The 23,549-nt window shown below is 36.5% G+C and overlaps 1 protein-coding gene across 1 annotated transcript; it reads left to right on the top strand.

Annotated features, from left to right (window-relative positions):
• Positions 1–6,026: 6,026 nt before the first annotated feature.
• On the top strand, positions 6,027–6,901 carry LOC141673603 (uncharacterized). Its single transcript, XM_074480356.1, has 2 exons — positions 6,027–6,260; positions 6,374–6,901. The coding sequence occupies exons 1-2, from the start codon at positions 6,027–6,029 to the stop codon at positions 6,899–6,901; spliced, it is 762 nt and encodes a 253-aa protein (XP_074336457.1).
• Positions 6,902–23,549: the final 16,648 nt, after the last annotated feature.

Below are 23,549 nucleotides of genomic sequence, written 5' to 3'. Positions count from 1 at the left end.
ACTTAACCTGGAATCCTAGCTCGCACACTGGACGGGGAATCCTCGTTACCAATAATTTCCTTTTCAACTGTTGAAAACATAAAAAGGTTTGTAATAGTGAGCTAACTAGCTCAACAAGTCATAATAGCAATAACTGGGGTTAAACAATGATCAATTGAAATAACTTTGAAGAATCAAGTTTCTTGATAAGCAATGATTAGAATTGGATATTCACTTTTCATTTTAAAAACCAAGGTTAGGCTGCTGATCAGTCACGCACTAACCCCGAGCAGGGCAAACAACTTTGCTTTCTATACTGGATCCAAGGCACGCATTGGCCTAATATGTCCACGAATCTGGTCTGACCACGAATCTGGTCCACATTTATAAAACATCCAATTCTAAAATGATTTAATATAATAACCATTGTAATTCAATAAAATATAATCATAATTAACATCGATAAAATATTTATCTCCGAGCATAAGACATTTCATAAGTATCACCAGGGTATATCAAGGTATATGTATATGAAGAACGACTTCAAGTCTGTTGAAGAATCATTTATCTGATGAACAATGGTTCAATGATAAAACAAGATACAAATCTTTAATATCGTAGGGTATAACAAGGTATATAAGTTCCTGTATGCTTAAGTAATTCCGTTTCAGTATTTGGTTTATGGTGTGTATGTATTTGTGGAGTAGTATTGTATGTGTATGGTTTAATATCTGGAAAATCAACTGTTGATGGTTTACAAGAAAGAAAGATTACAGCTCAAGTTCATTGATATGATCAGGGTCAAGGTTGAATAGTTTAAAGCGCTTGCAATATAAAACATGATTTATTTTGAATACTAGCAACATGTTATGAGAAAGTTCAGAAATATTTATAATTTATCTCAAGAAAGGTTCAGAAGTACTTGCCTCATCACAGATGATTTCCAACTTTACTTGTACTCATCTAACAGCTCTACTCATCAATCACTTTCCTTCTTTTTCTATGCCTTGCTTCTATTCATCGATCACTTGCCTTCTTTTTCTACGCTTCAGTTCTATTTACTGATCACTTGCTCTTCTTTCCTATGCCTTGCTTTTCTCTATTGGGTATCACGAGTATCTATCAATACTCAATCTCATATTATTTTAATCATCACATAGACGTCATAAGCTTTTATCTACCCTACGTTTTACCCAAATCCGATTTACGGATTGAAAGTTATAGCAAAAACCGTCCAACAATAACCACATAGGCATATAACATATCAATAAGATAGCACGTAGCACATAACATGCGAGATGTTCGATCAAAATAAATTTTCAAAGAAGATTCGGGGTTAAAATGATATTCCATGTATTTAATACGATTTTTTGAACATTTTTTGGAATTAAAACAGGTCTCCAAATCATTTTATAATTAAAAAATAGAGTCTGAACACCCGAATCAGATTTATATCATTTAATAATAATTATCGAGTCTTAAAAATAATTTAAAATAATATTTTAAAACTCGAAACTATTTTTCGAAATTTTTAAATAAAAAATAAATAATTAAATCTAATTAAATAATTAATTAAAATTAATTAATAACTAATTAAATTAATTATTCAATTAACATTTAAATTAATGGAATAATTAAATAATTAATTATCAACGAAAATCAATTATTTATTTAATTAATTAGGATTTATTTTAAAATGAAAAATAATTTCAGAATAATAAATAATAAATTTTGGAATTTTAAAATAATTAAAATCAATTTTATGAAATTAGAATAAATAGAAAATACAGTTTTTAAAAATTTTTAAAACAAAAATACAGAATTTGCAAATTTTACAAACTATAGGGATTCAACTGCATCTCTTACAAAACCCTAGGGGTTAAACGGATATTTGTCCGCCGCCACCCCAGGTCGCCGGAAAACGGCGTCGGAGACGACGCAGCAGGCGTCTCGTCGCCCATAACTCAACCAAAAGCTCCAGAACTGTTCTATAGCTCACCAGAGTCTCACCCGTGGGTTTGAAATCGACTGCAACATAGTTATATGACCAGGAAATTTGAAATAAAAACCCCTTTCGCCGTCGTGTTCTTCAATTCTGGCGAGTCGATTCTGTATATCAACACACGAGTTGTTTACATAAATTGATTGCAAATGGAACGATCTATCTGTTGGTGCAATTTGTTTCAACCCAGAATCACCAGAAATGAAACCCCCAGTACCAATTAACAATATTCATATGAACATAAACCCTTATTTAATGTTTCGAGAATCAAACACCTTTTTCAACATGTTATTGAACTCCAGATACGTCATATAATATATCAAAATGACCAGGATAAAATTATCTATATGATTCAAGTATCAAATCATAAAAAAAACATCAACATCAAAAATTCCTATTTAACTTATTAATAAATTCGAAATAAAACAAATAAATAAGATCAAAACCTTGATTTCTGCACTGAAATTGATGACTGATTTAGAAAGAGCTTTTCGAGAGCTTCGATTCGGTATATGGCACGCTTGATTCCGAGTTCAATAACGCTTTCGTTTGTAAGTTCAATTTTTAAGAACGCGATGATTTTACGGGTTTTTCTCTATAATTTATCGGTTTCTACTGGTTGATTATGATTATACGAAGAAAATGAAATAAGAAAAAGGCTATTTATAATTATGAAATATTAATACCCGTTGGATCGTATTGGATCGAAAAATAAGTTATTTGGCCGCTAAGTAACTACAAAAATGATCCGATTTGATACACGTATTGGATAATTATCCAAACCAGGCTTCTTATAATACACTTTATATGAAAATAATGTAATAATATCCCGTCTTTAGAAAATACGCGTTTTATTGATCTATCAAAATGATTATCGTATCGAAAATTTTGCACCGGAACGCGTACGGGTCAAACCGTACTCCGGATCAAAAAAGTCAAACAAGAAAAATGTCCGGAATTACCAGATTCGGTTAGGTAGGAGTTTTCCGAAGAGTTTTGGATTGTAAAAACGCAAAAACAGTTGAAGTTCGACGATTCCCGGCTTTATAAAATAGTTTTGTAATTATTCAGAAAATAAATAATAAATTCATAAATTATTATAAAATCATTTAACACTCCAAAAATTACCAGAAAAATACCATAATTATCTATATTTTATTCTGGACATAATAAAATTAACATACCTATACTTTACCACATATAAACATCCACATATCAAACAAATCATCAGATAATTCAACAAAAATCACATAATAATCACATAATAATTATTTATTGATAACAATAATTACACGCTATGTCCTGGATATTACACTTTATTCCTTACTATTAGCTTCACTGAGGACAGTGAAAATTTTAAGTTTGGGGTGGTAGTTAAGGAATATGTTTGTGTGAGTCCATATAGATGCATATTCATGCTAGTTTAGTTTATATAGTTGCATATTTGTCATGTAGTTTTTTATATTTATTTAAATCTTTTATTTTACATATTTATTTTGCATGTTAGTATGTTGCATATAGTTGCATGGGCATTTTATCATGATCCCTGAAGTTTATCTTCCGACTGATTTGTGATATTGATTCGAGTGTAGTGAAGTCGTATAAAGGGATGGTAAGTCCTATCGAATTGATTTGCATGCTAGAAACAAGAAATTTTTCACTAAGTCTTATAGGTTGCTTAAGTGCTAGATCATGGTCATGTCTTGTTATTTGCTAGGTTTAATCACTTGTTTATGTCTAGAATTTGGGATATTCTCTTAGTGACGAAATAACATGGATTTTTAAAATTAGAGAAAATCATTGGATTTAGTGCTAGTTGTGGCGAGGTGTCAAATGGCTAGTAGCTGGCTCATATTTATATGAGTAGTCTAGGGTTGAGCAAGATGGAGCGAAACACACTCGTTCAGAAATTGTTAAAAAAGACAGAAAAAAAGAAAAAAAAAGAAAAAAAATATGTGTTACGTATAATTGATCACGAGTGGGCTATTTAATACTCGAGTTATTATGTTCTCAGGGGACTTTGTGCCTAATGACCTAAGGCTTTTATAGTCCGGGATCCACTAACCTAACGCTCGCTACATGGGTATTATTACATAAGTCTTTTGTGGACCTCACTCATTGCACGATCAAATAAGCATATTTGTGTTTGTTATGTGTTATAAATAAAAGCATGAATCCTTGTATAACTCCGATAAAAATTGAAGTGTTGTCAGTCATTTTGAGTTTATCATTTATTCTATTTATAACCTTGTGATTGCCTTGATGAGTGGCGGGTTATGATTATTGATCTAGTTGCGAAAGTATATTTGTTAAGCAATTGCACACACACATATTTCTAGCTTGTGAGTTAATTTGTGGGATTTAATTGAACTTTGTGCGAATAATTGCATTTGTTGAGATGTTGCTCATTTGTTGGTTTAGTTATTCTAAGGGGATCGTTGCATTCATGTAGTTGCATTCATACATTTTTATTTTTTGTTTTTGAGTCTATTTATGCTTGAGGACAAGCATCGATTCAAGTCTGAGGGTGTGTTAAGTGGCATTTATATCCACTTAGAACGCTTCGTAAAGGCTTGAAGTGGTGTTTTGTACTCAAGTTATTTGTGTATTTGATTTGTAATTATAGTGTTTTGCATTTCAGGGCATAATCGGAAGCAGGAAATATATTTACATTAATTTTATGCTAGAAGAGTGTTAGGATGAAGCCTCGTTCAAGTACACAAAAGATACTAGCAAGAAAAGCCAAGAAAATAAGTTTTTCCAGAGAGTCAAGGCAGTCGCGCCCAAGTCCAGGGCGGCCGCGCCGGTTTAACAGAATGTCAGGGCAGCCGCGCCGCTTCACAGAGCGGCCGCGCCGGGTTGAAATCCTGGAATCTTGATTTAATTAGAAGGCTGATTCTTTGGACTCCTGATCAGATGGGCTGCTATATAAAGACCTTTTTAAGACATTTTTCACAACAGAGGCTAAGGAGAAGACAACGAGAAGACCTGGGAGCACAAATACAACGAAGGAGAAGAAAAGCTTATTTTTACTTGTGATTCTTTGATTGAGTTGTAATCTTGGATGCTTGTTTTCTTGTTTGTTGAACCTATTACTCTTGGTTACGTACTTTGGTTATTTATTCAGTTTATAAAGACTTAGTTTATTATACCATGCTTTCATCGGAACCCATGGTGATGATGAGTTCTTTTATGAACTAATCGTTATCGTAGGGTTCTAACGGATTTACTTATGGATTTCAATATTTAATTTGTTTTGATATCTTAGTGTGTGGTGATTGTATGATTTCCTAGTATTGGTTGTGCTTATTCATCTTATGAGTGTCATGAACTTATAAGATAGCTTGTTAATCTCTATTGAAGCGACAGTGAATTTAAAGGTTTAAAACTTGCCATGCTAGCATAGGTTCATGTAATTGTTATGCATGATTCGTAGGTAATTTTAACCATCTTACCCTATGTAATAATGATAGATAACTTGCGCTTTAAACCTTTATGTTTTCAAATTCTATAAACATATAGGGTCTCGATATATTTGGTGTCTATTCAGCTTCTATCTCTTTTGTGGATGTCTGGTAGTAGGGTATTCGTGCAACAAAAGTTGGCGTTTACTAGTTTCGTGTTATCTGATTAGTTATCATCACCATTGCATGCTAAGGTTAAGACCAATGACTTTGAATGGAGTATATAATGAAGTTAGAATCCCATGTTTGTCTCATATAAGTAATTCAACCTCAATTCTCTTAGTTAAAGTTAGTTAGTATAATCTCTTAGTTTAATCAAAACCCAAATTGTTATTTGTCTTAGTATTGAACGATAGTCATACCATTGTTGCATAAGTGCATAAATTGAACTTAACCTAAACCAGTCTCTGTGAGAATGAACTAGAAAGAATTCTATATTACTTGCGAACGCGTATACTTGCGTGTAATTTTAGCGCGTGTTTTCGTCCTAACACCTGCCCTTCTTCAAAACCCTTAAGAAGGTGAAGAATTATGAATGGAAAGCTAAGAGCCAAGAGGCCTTTGAACAGCTAAAGAAGTACATGACTGAAGCCCCGTTGTTTGCCAAACCAGGTCCGGAGGACACCCTTTATTTGTACCTCGCGGTATCTGAACAAGACGTGAGGGCAGTTCTCATGAAGGAAGAAAAGAAGATCCAGAATCCTTTATACTATGTAAGCAAGGTGCTCCATCGAGCAGAGTTGAATTACTCCACCACGGAGAAGTTCCAGCTTGCTCTCATCACAACCTCGAGGAAGTTGAGACCATACTTCCAGGCTCACAAGATCGAAGTCCTGACGGACCAACCCTTGAGGAACATTCTTCATAGCCCGAAGGCCAGTGGAAGGCTCATCAAGTGGGCAATTAAGTTGGGAGAATTTGATATAAGTACAAGCCTCGAACGGCCATCAAGGCTAAGGACTTAGCAGACTTCATTGTCGAATGCACCATTAACGACCATGAAGTCGGGGGGCAAGAGATAGTAACCCTAGAAGGAGGAGAGAAAGAGAAGGATAAAGAAACAACCCTGAAAGAGTATTGGGTTCTCCATTTTGACGGGGCGTCTAAAACAAAATCTAGTGATGCAGGCCTAGTCTTGAAAAGCCCTGATGGGTTTATGATTGAGTATGTTTGGGAGTTGGACTTCCCAACTACGAACAACGAAGCAGGATACGAAGCATTGATAGCCGGCTTAGGCTTGGCTAGAGCCGTGAGGGCCAAAAATCTGAAGGTCTATGGAGACTCAAGACTTGTAGTTGCTCAAGTTAATGGAGAGTTTGAGGCCAAAGATGATACTATGGCCAAGTACCTGAGAGTTATAAAGAGAATACTGACTCAGTTTGATGAATGGTATGCAGAACATGTTCCGAGAGAGGAACACTACGGCGGATGCCTTGTCCCATTTTGCCTCGTCTGAAATCGAGAATTATCCGAGAAGTATCTACTTCCAGGTCATGAAGAACCGTACTATTCATGTGATAAATCTGATAGCACCAGTTGGTATGAAAAGATATTGGATAGACCCGATCAAGACCCACTTAGAGACTGGGTGGCTCCCCCATGATTCCCAGGAGGCACGCAAGTTGTCAGTTAGAGCATTGAGATATTCATTGATTGAAGGCCTTCTCTACAAAAGGTCCTTTGTTATTCTATTCCTGAAGTGCTTGAGACCTCTTGAAGCAGAGGAGGCACTTAAAGAAGCACGTGAAGGGATTTGCGGACAACACTTAGGGGGAAGGGCCTCACTCACAAGATAAATTGGTTGGGATTTTACTGGCCAACTATGTTGTCCGATGCAAAGGCTTATATGAAGAAATATGAAAGGTTCCATAGGCACGCTCCAATAGTACGATAACCCCGAGAGAGGCTTACATCTATTAGAACACCCATCCCTTTTGCAATGTGGGGAATGGACATACTTGGACCATTTCCTGTAGTATCGGAATAGAGGAATTTCATTGTAGTAGCCATAGACTACTTCACTAAGTGGATTGAGGTTAAGGCACTAGCCAAGATAACCACCAAGCAGATTACCCAATTCTTTATGCAAGTTTATTTCTATCATCTTGTCTACCAATTTATTTGAGTACGAGCATCTAAAGAATGTAAGTCTCGAAGGACCAAATTCCGAAAATAAAAGACAAGTATGAAATGATACTAAACGAATTGCATAGATAGGGATCTCGAAGGATCATAAGTTAAAGTCCCGAAGGACCAATAGTTTACAATCAATGAAGTTCAAATAAATAAGTTTTGAAAACATGGTCATAAGAGGCAACTAAAGCCATGCAAGGCCACACAAATCACTAGTCAGAAGAACCTTCCCCCTCATCTGACCCTGAGCTTCTGTTTCCTGAAACTGGCTCCCTAATCTTCCTGTGAAGGGCTGCTCTAGAGTTAGGGCTACCCGAGAAGGCAAGAGAACCCCTGTGACTAGAACTCGATTGAGACCTCACGCGAGGAGTCGAGGGCATAGGCCCAAAAGTTTGTTCGGATGGGTCTATTGTGGGTATCTCCCAAGGATAAGATAGAAGACTCGGATCAACCACATCGGGGTATATGCCGTAAGCAACTGAAACTTCCCTATTCCAGCCTAGAGCTATGTTAACAGGACGCATCTCATCATCATGCTCATCCATCATCTAAGAGAAGGATGAGGATCTGTGATATGAGTCCACGAGGTCTTTCCATTCATTTTTCCTCTTCGCCTAGGCTTAAGATCACTTCTTCTCCAGGGATGGAACCTTGCCTTTCACTTTATTCGCCTTGGACTCCCACTCATCTGAAGAAATCTTCATTTTATTCATGGAGACATGTAGCACAGCATAGTCGCCTCTCATCTTAATAGCCTGAGTGGAGGACGCCGCGAAATAGGCGTTAGCCTGACAAGCAAAACATAGATGGAATTAGAAAAAGCTTAAGTAAGAAGGGTCGAGTTCCCAAGGAGTAATTTCTATAACATTTTTCAAGTTCTAAGAAAAAGTGCACTTAAACGGAAATTTATACAAGGAGAAGTGTACCTGGTGCAGTTCTTCGACCACTTAAGGGCAAGACCCGGACTGCTGAATACAGTCATTAATAGAGATACCCCATCCTGGTTCAAAAGGGGTCCTTGCATTCCCATCAAAGTCCTTAGTCCTCTTCTAACCGGATCCCGATGCCTCAAGGAAGGCAGGGATCTTAGGAACATGGTTGGCCTTCTTGGATGCATCTCTGGCCATCAAATCCGTAACAATACTCATGTTGACATTGGCGTCGAGAGCCTTAGCAGCTGAAATAAGAAGAAAAGAAAGCAGATATAAGAATAAACTTACACAAAGTCAAGGAGAAATAAAAATAAATACCCTCTATAGAGAGGCTACTAAGGCCAGCTTCGACGAGCTTTGTTTCTGTTATAAACTCCCAATAAGGGTTTTCCCATCATCATCAATGAAGAGGTCTCGGGCTAGAAGTTCAGCATCCGAAAGATGAAGAATGTAATGAGAACTATCAATTGGGTTGCTGAAGTCACGTCTGAAGTACATCACCTAGTCGCCACCCATTTAACGACCACAAACTTCTTGTTCCATATGTGGTATAAGTCATGAAGAGAGCTGATGTTCACCATATGAGGAACATGAGCTCTGTGTTGTATCACAACCCAACCATGTCAGTTCAAAGGAGAAGCTTTCATCATGAAAATGCTTCAAAACATCGTTACACTCAAGGGGATGCCCAAGTCATGACATCTCACTATGGACAAAATAATGAAAGCCCACACGTTGGGGTAAAGCTAGCATGGATGAACCTTGAGCTCAGCCAGAAGCCTCGGAATAAAAGGGTGCAGGGGAAACCGTAGCCCAGACTTAAGGGCTGCCTTATACACGAATAGCCTTTGGTGGCAAAGGTTGCAAGCCCTCTCACCAGGCTTAGCTATACGAATCTTTAAGCAGTCAGGCCAGGAGTAAGTCAACTGAATCTCTTCGATATCTTTCTCACGGAGCATACTCCTATGATGAAACGCATCAAAATGGACGGTACTTGGGTACTCGTCCACCCACTCATCTAACATACTCTTTAGGCTGTTTGAACAATGGTTAATGGAGAAGGGAGAGACGAGAGCTATACCTTGAAGGGAGCGAACAGTAGCCCTCTTGTGCAGAGCTTCCTTTTGGGAGAAATAGGATTTGCTAGGACCTTGTCTTCTAGACATTCTTGAAGAGCTTGAAGAAAGATAGAAACTTGAGAGAGTTTGAGAATCTGAGAAGTTGAGAAATGGGTCACCTGCTACAACAGGTCGTAAGTGTTATTCCCTAACAATACAACAAGAATTACAGAAGGGAGGGGGGTTGAATGTAATTCTGGCTTCTTTTTGAGATTTATGAAAAATGGTTCCAACTCAATTTATATCTGACTGTTTGATTTTCAAAGTGTGGAATACATAGTTAAGTAAATCAAACATAAAGTAATAAAAATTCAAGTCTTTAAAACTTTCTGGTGGATTTGAATGTATCCACCATATATAAATATATATATATATATATCAAGAGAACCTTGTGAAGCTTGAATAACTTATAGCTGCTTTACAAGTGAACAAACAAACTTGTGATTGTGTTGTCACTGTCAACAGATATTTGAATTGATCATTCGTCGGGTACATGCTTGTTATCCGTCGGGTAGCCTTGTTGATCATCCGTTGGGTAGCTTTGTTGATCATCCGTCGGGTAGTCATTTATCCCTTGACTCCATTTCATTTGTGCAGAATTACAAGACATCTTATATTTACATTTAATCAACCTATTCTGCACATCTACTAGTAGTCTACATGATTCATAAGCTACTACAGAATCTTATACAAAGTTGTTTGCAAAAATGTGCTACATGACTTATTGTTACATAAGCTACTCACCCGATGGATATCAATTAGTCATCCGTCGGGACTATATTGAATCCTCCGTCGGGACTATAATTGATCATCCGTCGGGTGCTACAAAATTTACTAAGTTAAATCTACTAAGGTGTTTTGTTTAGCTTATCATCAAGTACACAACATATTCCTAACAATCTCCCCCAATTTATATCTACTGGAATTATAGCCATAAATTAAGAGAGACTTGATGATAACAAAACATCCTAAAGATACAGATTCAAAAATAGTAGATAAAACTAATAAGTGTTGCAAATTGCTGAAAGTTGAACAATGCAAAGTACACAAAGAGATTGCTCACAATTGTTATTAAGATGCTCCTTTAGTCTGAGCAGATAGATCTATTTCCTTGATTGTCTGGATTTCTTCCCAAGCCTTCTGTTGTTTTCTTCAGTTTGATTCTGAAGTTGTCTGTGGAATTCAGGTTCAACACCTTCTGAGAGATTTAGCATTTCTTGCATTTCCAAAAGAGTATCGTTGCTAGAGATACTCAATTGGTCCTCCAATCTGAAGAATCTTCTAACACCTTTGTCATCCATGAATTCCATCAGCCAATAGGGCCTTAGATGCATTCTTTTTCCTGTAAAGGGAATAGATAGAGTTTTTGGAATTGCATCTTTGGCTCTAGTACTCCTTAGTTCCTCAATCCTCATTAGAACTATTCTTCTTGCAGTCACATTGTATCCAAAGTTCTTTTTGAAGGATGAGTAAACTTTAATAAGAACAGATTGTCTTTCTTGGAGAATCCTGTGAAGAGGCCATGTTATCTGTTTCCCTTCCTTGTATCTAAATACCAGTCTTTCATGAAGATGTCTGTAAGCATTAATTCCTCTTACTTCTTCCAGTTCATCCAAGTAGAGATTTAAGTCTGAAAATTCCTTGATATCATAAATGTATATGAGATCCCTCTTGTTGACTGTGGGTTGGGATTTGGTTAGAGCTTTGGATCTGAGAGATACAGGATTCACTTTCTTGCTAGCTCTAGTCTTTGTCTTCCTTGTCTTGAAGATGGGTAAATTTAGCTCAAAAATTGGTAAACTATCCCAGTCTACTGGCTCATCCTTAGGAACAATTGGTTCACCATGAATATTTCTTGTTGGATCAACCACTTTGAATTCTTCAAATACCAATGAGGGTTTTGATGTCTGAGTTGTAGTTGTAGACTTTTTGGGAAATTGGTCTTCCAATTCCTCATCATTAAAGTTCACCTTCCTCTTAGAATGGAGTTTGTATCTAAATCTTCTATTCTACTGTGATTCTTCTTGTATTTTCAGATTCTTAGGTTCAGTAATTACAGTTAGTTGTACAGGAAGTTCTGTTGTGGTTTTTACAGCTTGAAGTTTGGCCAAGATAACAGCTTGTTCTTTCTTTTGCTTTTGCTTCTTAGCATCCAAAGCAACTTGTTTCTTTTCTAGCCTGATTCCTTCTTTCTCTTCCTTCTTAGCTTCCACAAAAAGTGGGTGTCCAACCACCACACAAATCTCCTTACCATTTCTGTAAATTTTAGCAATTCTCCTTTTAAGCACTGAATCAGTTGGATCCTTGTAGAATGCAATGGACCTACCCAGCAGCTTCTTCTCATCTGGCCTAGGTGTTTCAAACACTGTACCCATAGGATTCTCATCTGAAAATTTAGAGTAGTTCCTTTTGGCCTTCATAATGAGATCTTTTTTAGGAGATTTGATGCAGGAAGTGTGACCCCTTTCCAGATAGTTCATACTTATGTCATTCACATAAATTTTCATGACTTTAGAGTGATGACTGAAGACTCTGTCTGGCTTCTGAATTGGCCCAAACTTTTATTGGATATCAGCATCTATCTTTCTCCGTTTTTCTTTTATTTCCTTCTCTAAAGCTGTAATATCAAGCATCTTGGGATTTGATTTCAACTCAAGCTTTTCAGCTGCTCTTTGGATTAGATCAATGATATCCAACACATATGGCTTTGTGAAAGCAATTGTTGGCACAATCACTTTGCTGACTTGTATGTTTAGCACTTTTTGCTCCCCCTCACTTCTTGATTCCCCTTGACTGAATAAGACAATTGAGCTTGCTTTCTCCCCCTTAGAAGAGGTTTCTTTCTCTCCCTTTTTGTTATCAACAAGTTGAGTAGAAGAAGGGGTTTGTGCTTCCACTAGCCTTTGAAGCATATCTGTTTGCTGTGCCTGATGTAGATGTATAGCTGTTAGAGAGGCTTTCATTGCTATCATTTTTTCTCCAAGGAGTCCACCTTGGTTGCAAGATCAGTGTTCTTCCTTAATTGTCTTTTAACATCAAGCATTGTAGCTTATGGAAGTTTTGCATCTAATCTTTCAGCTATATCCTTCTTCACTTGAGTGATCTCTGTTTTGATAGAAGTGATATCCTGATTGTATTGGAAGCCTTGGATTTGATGCAGATGTAGAGAATTAAGATGTGCTTGTAGAAGCTGATCGGTGCCTGCATTTGTTATAGATTGAATGTTATTATGTATTTCCTGGATTTGATGAATGAGAGTGACCTTAAAATGTTGAAGATCATAATCCTTGGAGAATGCCCATGAGGGAAGGCCAGATCTAGAACCGGTGCCTACTTCTCCCCCTATGTTCATGATTTTCTCACTTGCACTATCATCTCTAAAGAAATCAGCAGTCGCACCTGTTCCATAGTCAATATCATCATCACCTTTAGGTGGCATAGCTGTAATAGCATCCTTAGCTCTTTACATTGACTGAGTGGTGTGCACCAAGTTCAGCATCCTTTTTGCATTCTCATTGCTCTGGCTAGCCAAAATTTGATATGCTGGGACAGGATGAGTAAATGCCTCAGCATCCAAAGAGAATGAACATATAACAACTTGATTGTGTTGAGATAGTTTCTCTAAGTCTGCATCATTGGCATTCATTGACTCACTTGAAATGGATTCCACCCTTATTTCTCCTTTACCTGCATTTATCTCATTTTCTCTCTCTTTTTGCATCAAGGGCTCCCCTTGGCTCCCCACCTCACACCCTCACCTTCAACATCTAAGGTGTGACTCCTTTCACTCACTTTTGCCAGTCCTGAAGAAATGGACTGGATTAGATCACTCTTTTCCTCTCCTTTTTCCTTGGAGCAACCCAGACTCTCACTCAAATCACTACCTTCCCTCAATCCAAAAAGTGATTGTACAATTACTAAGTCATCTGCACTTGTGACTATAGTTGAACTTTGAAGTTGTGCAGAGACTCCCGACGGATGAGAAATATCCATCGGGGTAGTAATTTGGCTATCCGACGGATGACTGCTGTTAGGCACATCCGTCGGGATACAAGAAATGAATGAGTGTGGAGTGGAGACTATTGTAGACTCTGTGCAAATTGATGAAAATTTTGGCACAGATGTCTCAACAGTCTCAGAAAGAAATGGCAAGTGAGCCAACAAATCATCTAGAAGATGATGCTCACTTGCATAGATTTTTGGCTTCTCCAACAGAGAATTTGGTTGAGATGTATGAATCATATCAACATCTAACGAGTGTGTGGGAGAGTTTGGTGTTTCAGGTGCTTCTATTATGGGAGATTTTGGCTGTGACTCTACATTATTGGAGCCACATCAACCTAACTTAGAGAAGGTGCAGTGGCTGTGTCTTTAGCACTAGTTTGCACAGTGTGTGAGCCCGGTGAATCCCCAAGGGTTTTTGATCTTTTCTTTCTAGCATAAGTTTGTGGTGAGCTAGTGTCCCTACCCCTCTTGGCCTGTGCTCCTGGTTGGGAGCTTGTTTCAATGGTAACATCCTTTTGGGACGATGAAACTAGTGATGAGCTAATTTCCTTATTAACAACCACAATATGTTGGAAAACTGTGGTGTGGCTAGGTTTGGGTACACTCTTCTCACCAGCCTTATCCTTAGGGCTTCTTTGATTTTCACCCTGTCCCTCACCTTTCTTGCCCACCTTCACACTCCCCTATTTAGGTTTGGTGGATTTTACAACTGATTTATTTTGAAAGAAATCAGAGGGGGCTTTCTTAGCTTTGGATTTAGGAACTTTTGTTGGTTTGGTAGCTTGGGTAGGAAACTGTTGGGTCATTGACACAGTTTCCATAGCTACACTAGAAAGCAAAGAAATTTGTGAGGTTGGAAGAGTGGAGACAGAAGAAATTACCTCACTTACCTGAGGTCCCTCCATTACTAGAAAGTACTATAAGGGAACCTCCTTGTGATGGTTTGCTCTGTTTAAATCTGTAATGATCCTTCTTTCTTGAACCCAACAATTTAACTTGTTGGTTGGGTTCTCAATTACAATATCTTCAATAAGATGGTTAGCAAGCATCATAAAGAATCTAGCATAATAGACACTTTTACCTCTCTTATTGATCTCTCCTAACTTAAATCCTAACTCAAACAAAACCAAATCACAGAAATTAAAGTACTTATCAGTAACTAGCATGTTAAGTATAGAAATGTTTATAGAGTAAAAGTTACTAATTTTACCAGAAAACACCTTAGTTACTACATCACACAGATAACTCCATTCTTTCCTAAGACCTAACCTCCTAATTTTACTTAATTTAGAAGTAATGAGTGCATAGCCCATGGAATTAAGCATATTAACAATGTCAGTGTCTGTGTGTGGAGCAGTTACTGTATTATCAGGAAGCTTAAAGCATGCTTTAACAATATCACTATTTATGCAAAACTGCTTACCTTTCAGAGTGAATGTGATGGTCTTGTCTGTCGAGTTGTACACTGCAGTTATCCATATTTCTTCAACAACCTCACAGTAAATGGTGGGTGATTCCAGCATGACATAGTTGAGTTTGCAAATCTTCACAAAATCCATCATTTTGTGATAGTCACTAGACTGTTGAATCTCCTTGTTCACCAAAGCTGAGAAGTTGTTTTCCTCATAGATATAACCGGTTTGAGACATGATTTTCATTACAGGTGCTATTGTTAGAGATTTGGAATTTGCAGAGAGAGAGTTTGCTTTTGAGAAGAAAGAAATTAGAGCAATTGAATCTTGAGAATGATAAAGGAAATGATTAAAAGTGAATTTGCTTTTATACTATCTCAGAAATTAACTGTCAAAAATAATAAAGTAAAATAAAGTAACCAATAAAAATTTCCCAAAATAGCCGTTTAAAAATAAATAAACTATAAAAATTCCGTCATCTATCCGTCATGTCATGCTTACAAGCTGTAAGTTTATTCGATGGATAATGTTCAGGGAATTAACGGCTAAGATTGAGATAATTCAACGGATGAGGATAAATCAGTTATCCGTCGAGTTATAAAATATTCCAGAAAAATAATTGATTTTATTGACAAATTGTATTCCGACGGATGATCAAACTCGATGGATAATGATCATCCGCCGGGATGTAAATTTTGACTTAGCTAAAATTTTCATCCAAAAGAGAAAAATCAATTAAATTTCTAGCTACATAACCACTTGCAAAAAAATATGAAATCATTCAAGAGAAATTAAGCATACCTAATTCACTTACCAACCTTGAAAAGGTGGATTCATTAAGTGGTTTGGTAAATATATCTGCAAGTTGCTTTTCACTTGGAATAAAATGCAGTTCCAGAGTACCATTCATCACATGTTCCCTTATGAAGTGGTACTTGATGTCTATGTACTTTGTTATTGAATGATGTACTGGATTTTCAGTGATGGCAATTGCACTTGTGTTATCACAGAAAATAGGAATCCTATCCACTTGTAGACCTTAGTCCAACAATTGGTTTTTCATCCACAAAATCTGTTCACAGCAACTACCAGCAGCAATATATTCAGCTTCAGCTGTAGAAGTGGAAACTGAATTTTGCTTTTTACTGAACTAGGACACAAGCTTGTTCCCTAGAAATTGACAGGTTCCTGTTGTACTTTTTCTTTCTATTTTACAACCTGCATAACCTGCATCTGAATAACCAGTTAGATCAAAACAAGAATCTCTAGGATACCAAATGCCAAGTTTTGGTGTTCCATTGAGATATTTGAAAATTCTCTTAATAGCCACTAGGTGAGATTCTCTAGAATCAGCCTGAAATCTAGCACAAAGAAAAGTAGCAAACATTATATATGGCCTGCTAGTTGTTAAGTACAGAAGTGAGCCAACCATGCCCCTATAACTTAAAATATCCACAGACTTTTCAATAGTGTTTAATTCAAGCGTAGTTGCAGTGGCCATGGGAGTTTTTGCAGATGTGCAATCCATTAGATCAAACTTCTTTAAAAGATCATGAATGTATTTAGTTTGACTAATGAATATTCCATCACTAACTTGCTTAACTTGTAAACCAAGAAAGTAAGTTAGTTCTCCAATCATGCTCATTTCATACTTACTTTGCATCAATTTGGAAAACTTTTTGCAAACTTTTTCATCTGTAGAGCCAAATATAGTATCATCTATATAAATCTGAACAAGTATACTGGAGCCATTAACATTTCTAAAGAATAAAGTTTTATCCACAGTACCTCTTGTGAAGTGATTTTCCAAAATAAACTTTGATAAAGTGTCATACCAGGCTCTAGGTGCTTGCTTCAGTCCATAGAGCGCTTTCAAAAGATAGTAGACATGATTTGGGAAATTTGGATCTTCAAAACCAAGAGGCTGACTAACATAGACTTTCTCCTCCAAATCTCTATTTAGAACAACACTCTTGACATCCATTTGATAGACCTTGAAATTGGCATGGGCTGCATAGGCTAAGAAAATTCTGATGGCTTCAAGTCTTGCAACAGGAGCAAAAGTTTCATCAAAATCTATTCCTTTTTGTTGACAATAGCCCTTAGAAACCAATCTAGCTTTTTTCCTGACCACTATGCCATTTTCATCCATCTTGTTTCTGAATACCCATTTGGTGTCAATTGGATTCTTTCCTTTAGGCTTGGGTACCAGCTTCCATACTTTATTCCTTTCAAATTGGTTTAGCTCCTCCTGCATAGCTAAAATCCAATCAGGATCCAACAAAGCTTCTTCTACCTTCTTTGGTTCTTCCTTAGATAGGAAGCTGCTATATAGATATTCTTCTTGAGTTGCTCTTCTTGTTTGAACTCTAAAAGACACATCACCAATGATGAGCTCAAAGGGGCGATCTTTTGTCCATTTCCTTTGTTGAGGTAGATTAGCTCTAGATGAAGTAGCCTCATTGTTGTCTTGATGTGTGACTGAGTTTTGATTATTAGAAACTCCCCCTGAGTTTTCGAATCTTTGATTTGAGAAAGGAGAATTTTTTGTAAATGATCTATTCTGACTTTCAGCTTCTCTTAATGACCCAACGGATGGTGCACTTTGTGTTCCAACGGATGAGGCTGATTGTCTCCCGACGGATAAATCAGATTGTTTCCCGATGGATGAAGCATTTTGCAACTCAACAGATGTTGAATTTTGTGCTTCATTAGTAGTTGAATTTTCTGCATTATCCTTTTCCATTATTTCCTGATCACTTTCATCATCACTGTCATCACTGACCATCTCCACATTATCAAATTTAAGACTCTCATGAGAATCTTCATCTTGCAGTCCTTCAATCTTTTTATCATCAAACACAACATGTATTGATTCCACAATAAAGTTGGTTCTTAGATTGTAGACTCTATATGCTTTTCCCATAGCATATCCAACAAAAATTCCTTCATCTGCTTTAGCATCAAACTTCCCATGTTGATCAGTCTGATTTCTCAATATATAACATTTGTATCCAAAGACATGAAGAAAATTTAGAGTTGGTTTCTTGTTCTTGAACAATTAATATGGTGTCATGCACTTTGCTTGATTAACCAATGAAATATTCTGAGTGTAGCAGGCAGTATTCATAGCTTCAGCCCAGAAATATGTTGGTAACTTTGATTCTTCAAGCATTGTCCTTGTAGCTTCAATAAGAGATATATTTTTCCTTTCTACCACTCCATTTTATTGTGGAGTTCTTGTTGCAGAGAACTCATGCATTATCCCATTTTTTTTCACAAAATGATCTTACTACAGAATTCTTGAACTCAGTTCCATTATCGCTCCTGATTCTTCTTACTTTGAAATCAGGATGATTATTGACTTGCCTTATGTGATTGATGATGATTTCACTAGCTTCATCTTTAGACTTTAGGAAATATGTACAAGATAACCTTGAGAAATCATCTACAATTACTAGGCAAAATCTTTTCCTAGAGTTGGACAATACATTGACTGGTCCAAACGAATCCATGTGTAGCAATGACAAAGGTTCTTTAATTGTTGAATCAAGCTTCTTTCTGAATGATGCTTTGATCTGCTTCCATTTTTGGGAGGCATCACACAGTCCATCCTTAGAAAAATCCATTTGAGGAATGCCTCTAACCAGTTCTTTCTTGACAAGCTCATTCATGGTCTTGAAGTTTAGATGGGATAGCTTCTTGTGCCACAACCAACTTTCATCTTGACTTGCTTTACTGACAAGGCAAGTAACAGATTCTACATTTGATGAGTTGAAGTCAGCTAGATACACATTTCCTTTTCTCACTCCAGTGAGAACCACTTTGTTGCTCCTTTTGTTTGTCACAACACAAGCTTCTGAATTGAAGGTTACTGAATTGCCTTTATCATAAAGCTGGCTGATACTCAACAAATTGTGCTTGACACCATCCACTAAGGCAACCTCCTCAATGATGACATTGTCTTTATAAATCAAGCCATATCCCACAATATAACCCTTGCTGTCATCTCCAAAAGTAATACTTGGCCAGCTATCTCCTAGAACTCTATGAGCAGGGTAGAATCTCCAGTCATGTGTCTTGAACAACCACTATCCAAGTACCACAGATTCTTTCTGTTTTCCTGCACACATCAAAACTAAATCAAGTTGATTTTGGTACCCAAGTTTCCTTGGGTCCATCCTTGTTAGCTTTCTTCTTTTGTTTCTTAGGTTTGATCTCATTTGACTTGGGGATATCAGATTTGTAAGATCCAGGATGTACTGTGTAATTATTTTGCTAATAAATAATTATTATGTATTTCAGTATTTATTTTGTGAATTATTTGTTAAGTGTTAAATGTGTTTGGATGTTTAAAAATAATATTAATTGAGTATTTTAAATTTTATATGTCCAAAATAAAATATAGATAATTGTCATATCTTCCTATTTATTTTTATATTGATTTATGATTTTATAGGAAATGTATGGACTTTATAAAATCTTTTTCTGAGTATTTAAAAACTATTTTATACAATCGGGAACCAACCGACGTCATCCGCTTTTACATTTTAATAACCCGAAACTCTTCCGAAAACTCCTTCCTTACCTAATTACAATATTCCAAGCATTTTCCGTGTTTCAACTTTTTCGATCCGGTGTACTGTTTGTCCTGCGCGGGTCCCGGCGCAACATTTTCGATATATTATTCATTTCGGTAAATCAATAAAACTCGTATTTTTGATAATTGGGGTCTTTTTATTAAACTATCACAATTATTACCTCGTAATATGTGTAACCAGGCGCTGAGACCAGGATCACAGTACAAATTATACCGATTTAGATAAGTATCCCGAAAACTGGTACCGTTTGGATCAGTTTTTATAAATAAACGTACCATTTTATATCTGGAATGATCCAACGGGATACTAATTTTCCGTAATTATAAATAGCCTTTACCATATTTTATTTTGTACCAGAAATCATTTAGAGACAGTATTTACAGAGAAAATATATTATATTCAAAGTGTTTTTCATAATCAAACCTAGATTTGAAGGCGTTAGCGATATCCGATTCTGGAGTTCAAGTAACCGAATTGAAGGTCTTGAAGAGTACTTTCAGAATCTGTGATCCATACACCTGTAGAATCAAAGAGTAAGCAAGGCATAGGAAAGGGAAGCAAGCGATCAGAAAACAGAATCGACATGTAGAAAATACAGCAAGTGATCAGAAGATAGAATCGAGGCATAGGAAAAGTAGACGAGTGGTTGTTGAAGATAGTCATTTGTCGAGTACAAGTGAAATTGGAATCGATTGTGATAAGGCAAGTACTTCTAAACATTTTTCGAAATATAATGCAAATATTTCTAAACTTTCTCTTAACATATTGTTAAGTGTTCAAAATAGCTTTGTTTTATATTGTAAATACATTGAATCCTTCAGCCTTGAACCTGAGCCACATCATTTGATCTTTGAGCCATAAGCCTTATTCTTTGTGAACCATTTCTTGTTGATTTCCAGATACTAAACCGCGCAAATATGACACTACTCTCCAAATATACAACCACCAAACACCAAACAATGGAATAGAATTGTTTGAACATTCAGAAACTTTTATACTCAACCATACCTTGTGACATTAAAGAACTAAACCTTGTAAACTATTGTTCATCTAATACCCGATTATCCTACAGGCTGAAGGTCATTTCTTATACATACTTCGATACCCCCTTGCGATACTCATGAAATGCATCATGCCTCTATACAAATGTTTCATCACTGTTGATTATGATCTTGTTTTATTGAATTATATTGTTTATCATATTGAACTGCTTTAGAATTGGATAGTTTTTTTATATAGGGACCAGATTCATGGTCAGACCATATCAATGGTCAAGTTAGGCCAATGTGTGCCTTGGATCCAGTAATTAGAGCAGTGCTGTGTGCTTTGCTCGGGATTAGTGCGTGACTAATCAGCAGCCTAACCTTGGTTTTAAAACTTAAAATGAATATCCAATTCTAATGATTGTTTAGCAATAAATTTGATTCCTCTGAACCATTTAGTTTGATCACTGATTAACCTCAATTATTGTCATTGTGACTTGCTGAGCTAGTTAGCTCACTCTTGCGAATCTTTTTATGTATTCTACAGTTAAGAAGAATACGGTTGATAGCGAGGTTTCCAAGTTCAATGTACGAGCTAGGATTCCAGATTGAGTTGGATCGAGCTAGTAGGAGCTTATTGCGGTAGTGAGATAGTAAGATCATAAGAATAATTTCATTATCAGTTGTAAGTTAAATTAGTTGGGATTTTGGTACATTGTAATAATAAGTTAAGGTTGTGGCTTGTTTTCATACTTTAACCTGTTGCGATCCGTGGTTATGTAAAGCAGGGTCATTGCGAATAATATTTCTTATACAGGTTTATATATTTTGTATGTGTTATGGACCCCAAACTTCTGACTCGGGTTTGGAGGGCGCCACAGGTTGGTATCAGAGCTACAGGTTATAAGTCACTGAAACAAGCCTAGATTGTCGAGATTGGATTGAGGGTTAGGATTAGGAATAAGAAATAGAAAGATAAGTCATCATGAGGTTGAGTGCGACTGTATAGTAGGTCTCCGGCACGGTTCGTGTTGCGATTCGGGATTCTTAGCTTGCGACGTGATTTTCAAACAACGAAAATGGCAGATCCTGTTTTCCCTGCATCATCTAATCATTTGGAGCCTTCCGTTTGAGGATCGTCATCTTCTTCTAAATTTGATTTGCACTTTGTTCTTCCATCGGTATTAATGGTATTACCTTCTGTTATGACAGTTGTGCCTTTCCAAGTTATTCCACGCTATTCTATCACCTCTTAATACGAGACTACCTATTAAAGAACCTTCATTTGCTTATTCTTGTTCTTCTGTACATCCAACTATGAATGTATCTTTTCAGTTTACTCTACTCCATGTTCTATGCTTTCAGTTTAAAACCTATCTTATGGAGCAACAGTATTTACGAGGATGGATTCGATAGTTACAGTAAATGATTAGTGCATGAGATATTAATAAAGGTGAAAAGAAGTTTAGAAAGAAGATTCAAGTGTTCCAGAGGATAGCTGTTATCAGGTTAACAGAAGCCATTAGTGATTAGGCCACCCATGACTAGCTTATGGAATGGAGTAGATAAGTGTTGAAAAGAGAAAGTTAAAGGAGATTATGGATCTGGAGATTTCTTGAAGTGAGATAATGATGTTATGATGATGTGATATATATTTTAACAGGGTGATGTGACATTAGCCGATTTGTTGACAATTGGATAGCCTGTTCTACTTAACTACTGCAACGATAATGTCGGGAGTACTACCCGTATGGGAGCTTTGAAATGAAGCCACGAATAAGACAATATGTAACGACAGCTGAAGTTTTCATTGATTAAGGAAAGTAATAGACCCAAGGAAGGAGAGGAGATAAATGGAAGTGAATGGACTTTTGCGTGATCGTTTCTTTAATTGGGTATCTGGTTATAAAAAAAAAGACAACAACCAACTCATATAGTAAGGACAACCAGATTTGTGATTTTCAAAATTTTTAAACAAGTTTTCGAAAAAGATTTTTCCTTACAAAATTTCTAAAAACCTTTTTGGAATAAAATAAGTTTCAAACATCGGTTGTCAAGTTACTACTTGAGTTTCTTATTTGTTAAAAGACCCGGATTACCTGGAAGGATGCTGTTTCAGACTTAGTATTGCTAATTCGGAGAACGAAGTAACCTGCGATTATGAAGAAGTTGATTATTCCTAACAGTAAGGTGCAAGTATTATTTGACAAGGTTAATAACAAAATCCGTGTACGGAGTAATTATTCATCCAGTGGCAGAGACCCTTAAAGTTTAAAGAATTCATTGATATAAAAGGAGCCTGGGCGTGATTGAAGAAGATTAAGAAGATTTCCAGACCTCTCTAAAAGAAGAATATTATTAACAAAAGGATTGTTATGTTGAATGGTTCGTGGTTATTCTAAATAAAAAGAGGAAACCCGAAGTTATCTGATAAGAACGCCATTATGATCGAATTGTTAAAATATTATACGTGTAGGTGCGATGGTAAAGACACAAGACTTAGCAAGTAAGAATCTACCATAAAGCTTAATTTGTGAAGGCATTTCAGTGTACCTTCTAAAGTTGTTATATGACGCGATTGGGATATGATCGAACAAGCTCGAAAGATGAATACAAGTGAAATGTGGATGGTGACCAATGGTATCGTTTTTGTCTTCAATATTACAGCATATATTCCTTTTTGATTCCTAAATAAATATGAACTTCTTTTCTAAAATAAACTCTTTGCTATGATATCGAAAAGGAGGATGTTGCATTCCTTTCAAATTTAATTGTTCCCCTCAAGTTTTGCTCTCTGATTGGGACAAACAGTGTTATGGTGAGACACTTTGTCAGAATGACGAAGAGTCGGGTGGGACGCCACCTAATCATGTGCTGTATGCCATATGGTATGAAAGACTGGCCATCTTAAGTACCAATG

This window comes from Apium graveolens, chromosome 7 (genome assembly GCF_009905375.1).
Source record: "Apium graveolens cultivar Ventura chromosome 7, ASM990537v1, whole genome shotgun sequence".
NCBI classification, from domain to species: Eukaryota; Viridiplantae; Streptophyta; class Magnoliopsida; order Apiales; family Apiaceae; genus Apium; species Apium graveolens.
The sequence above is the reverse complement of the archived record's forward strand: the minus strand, read 5'-3'. Positions and strand labels throughout refer to the sequence as shown.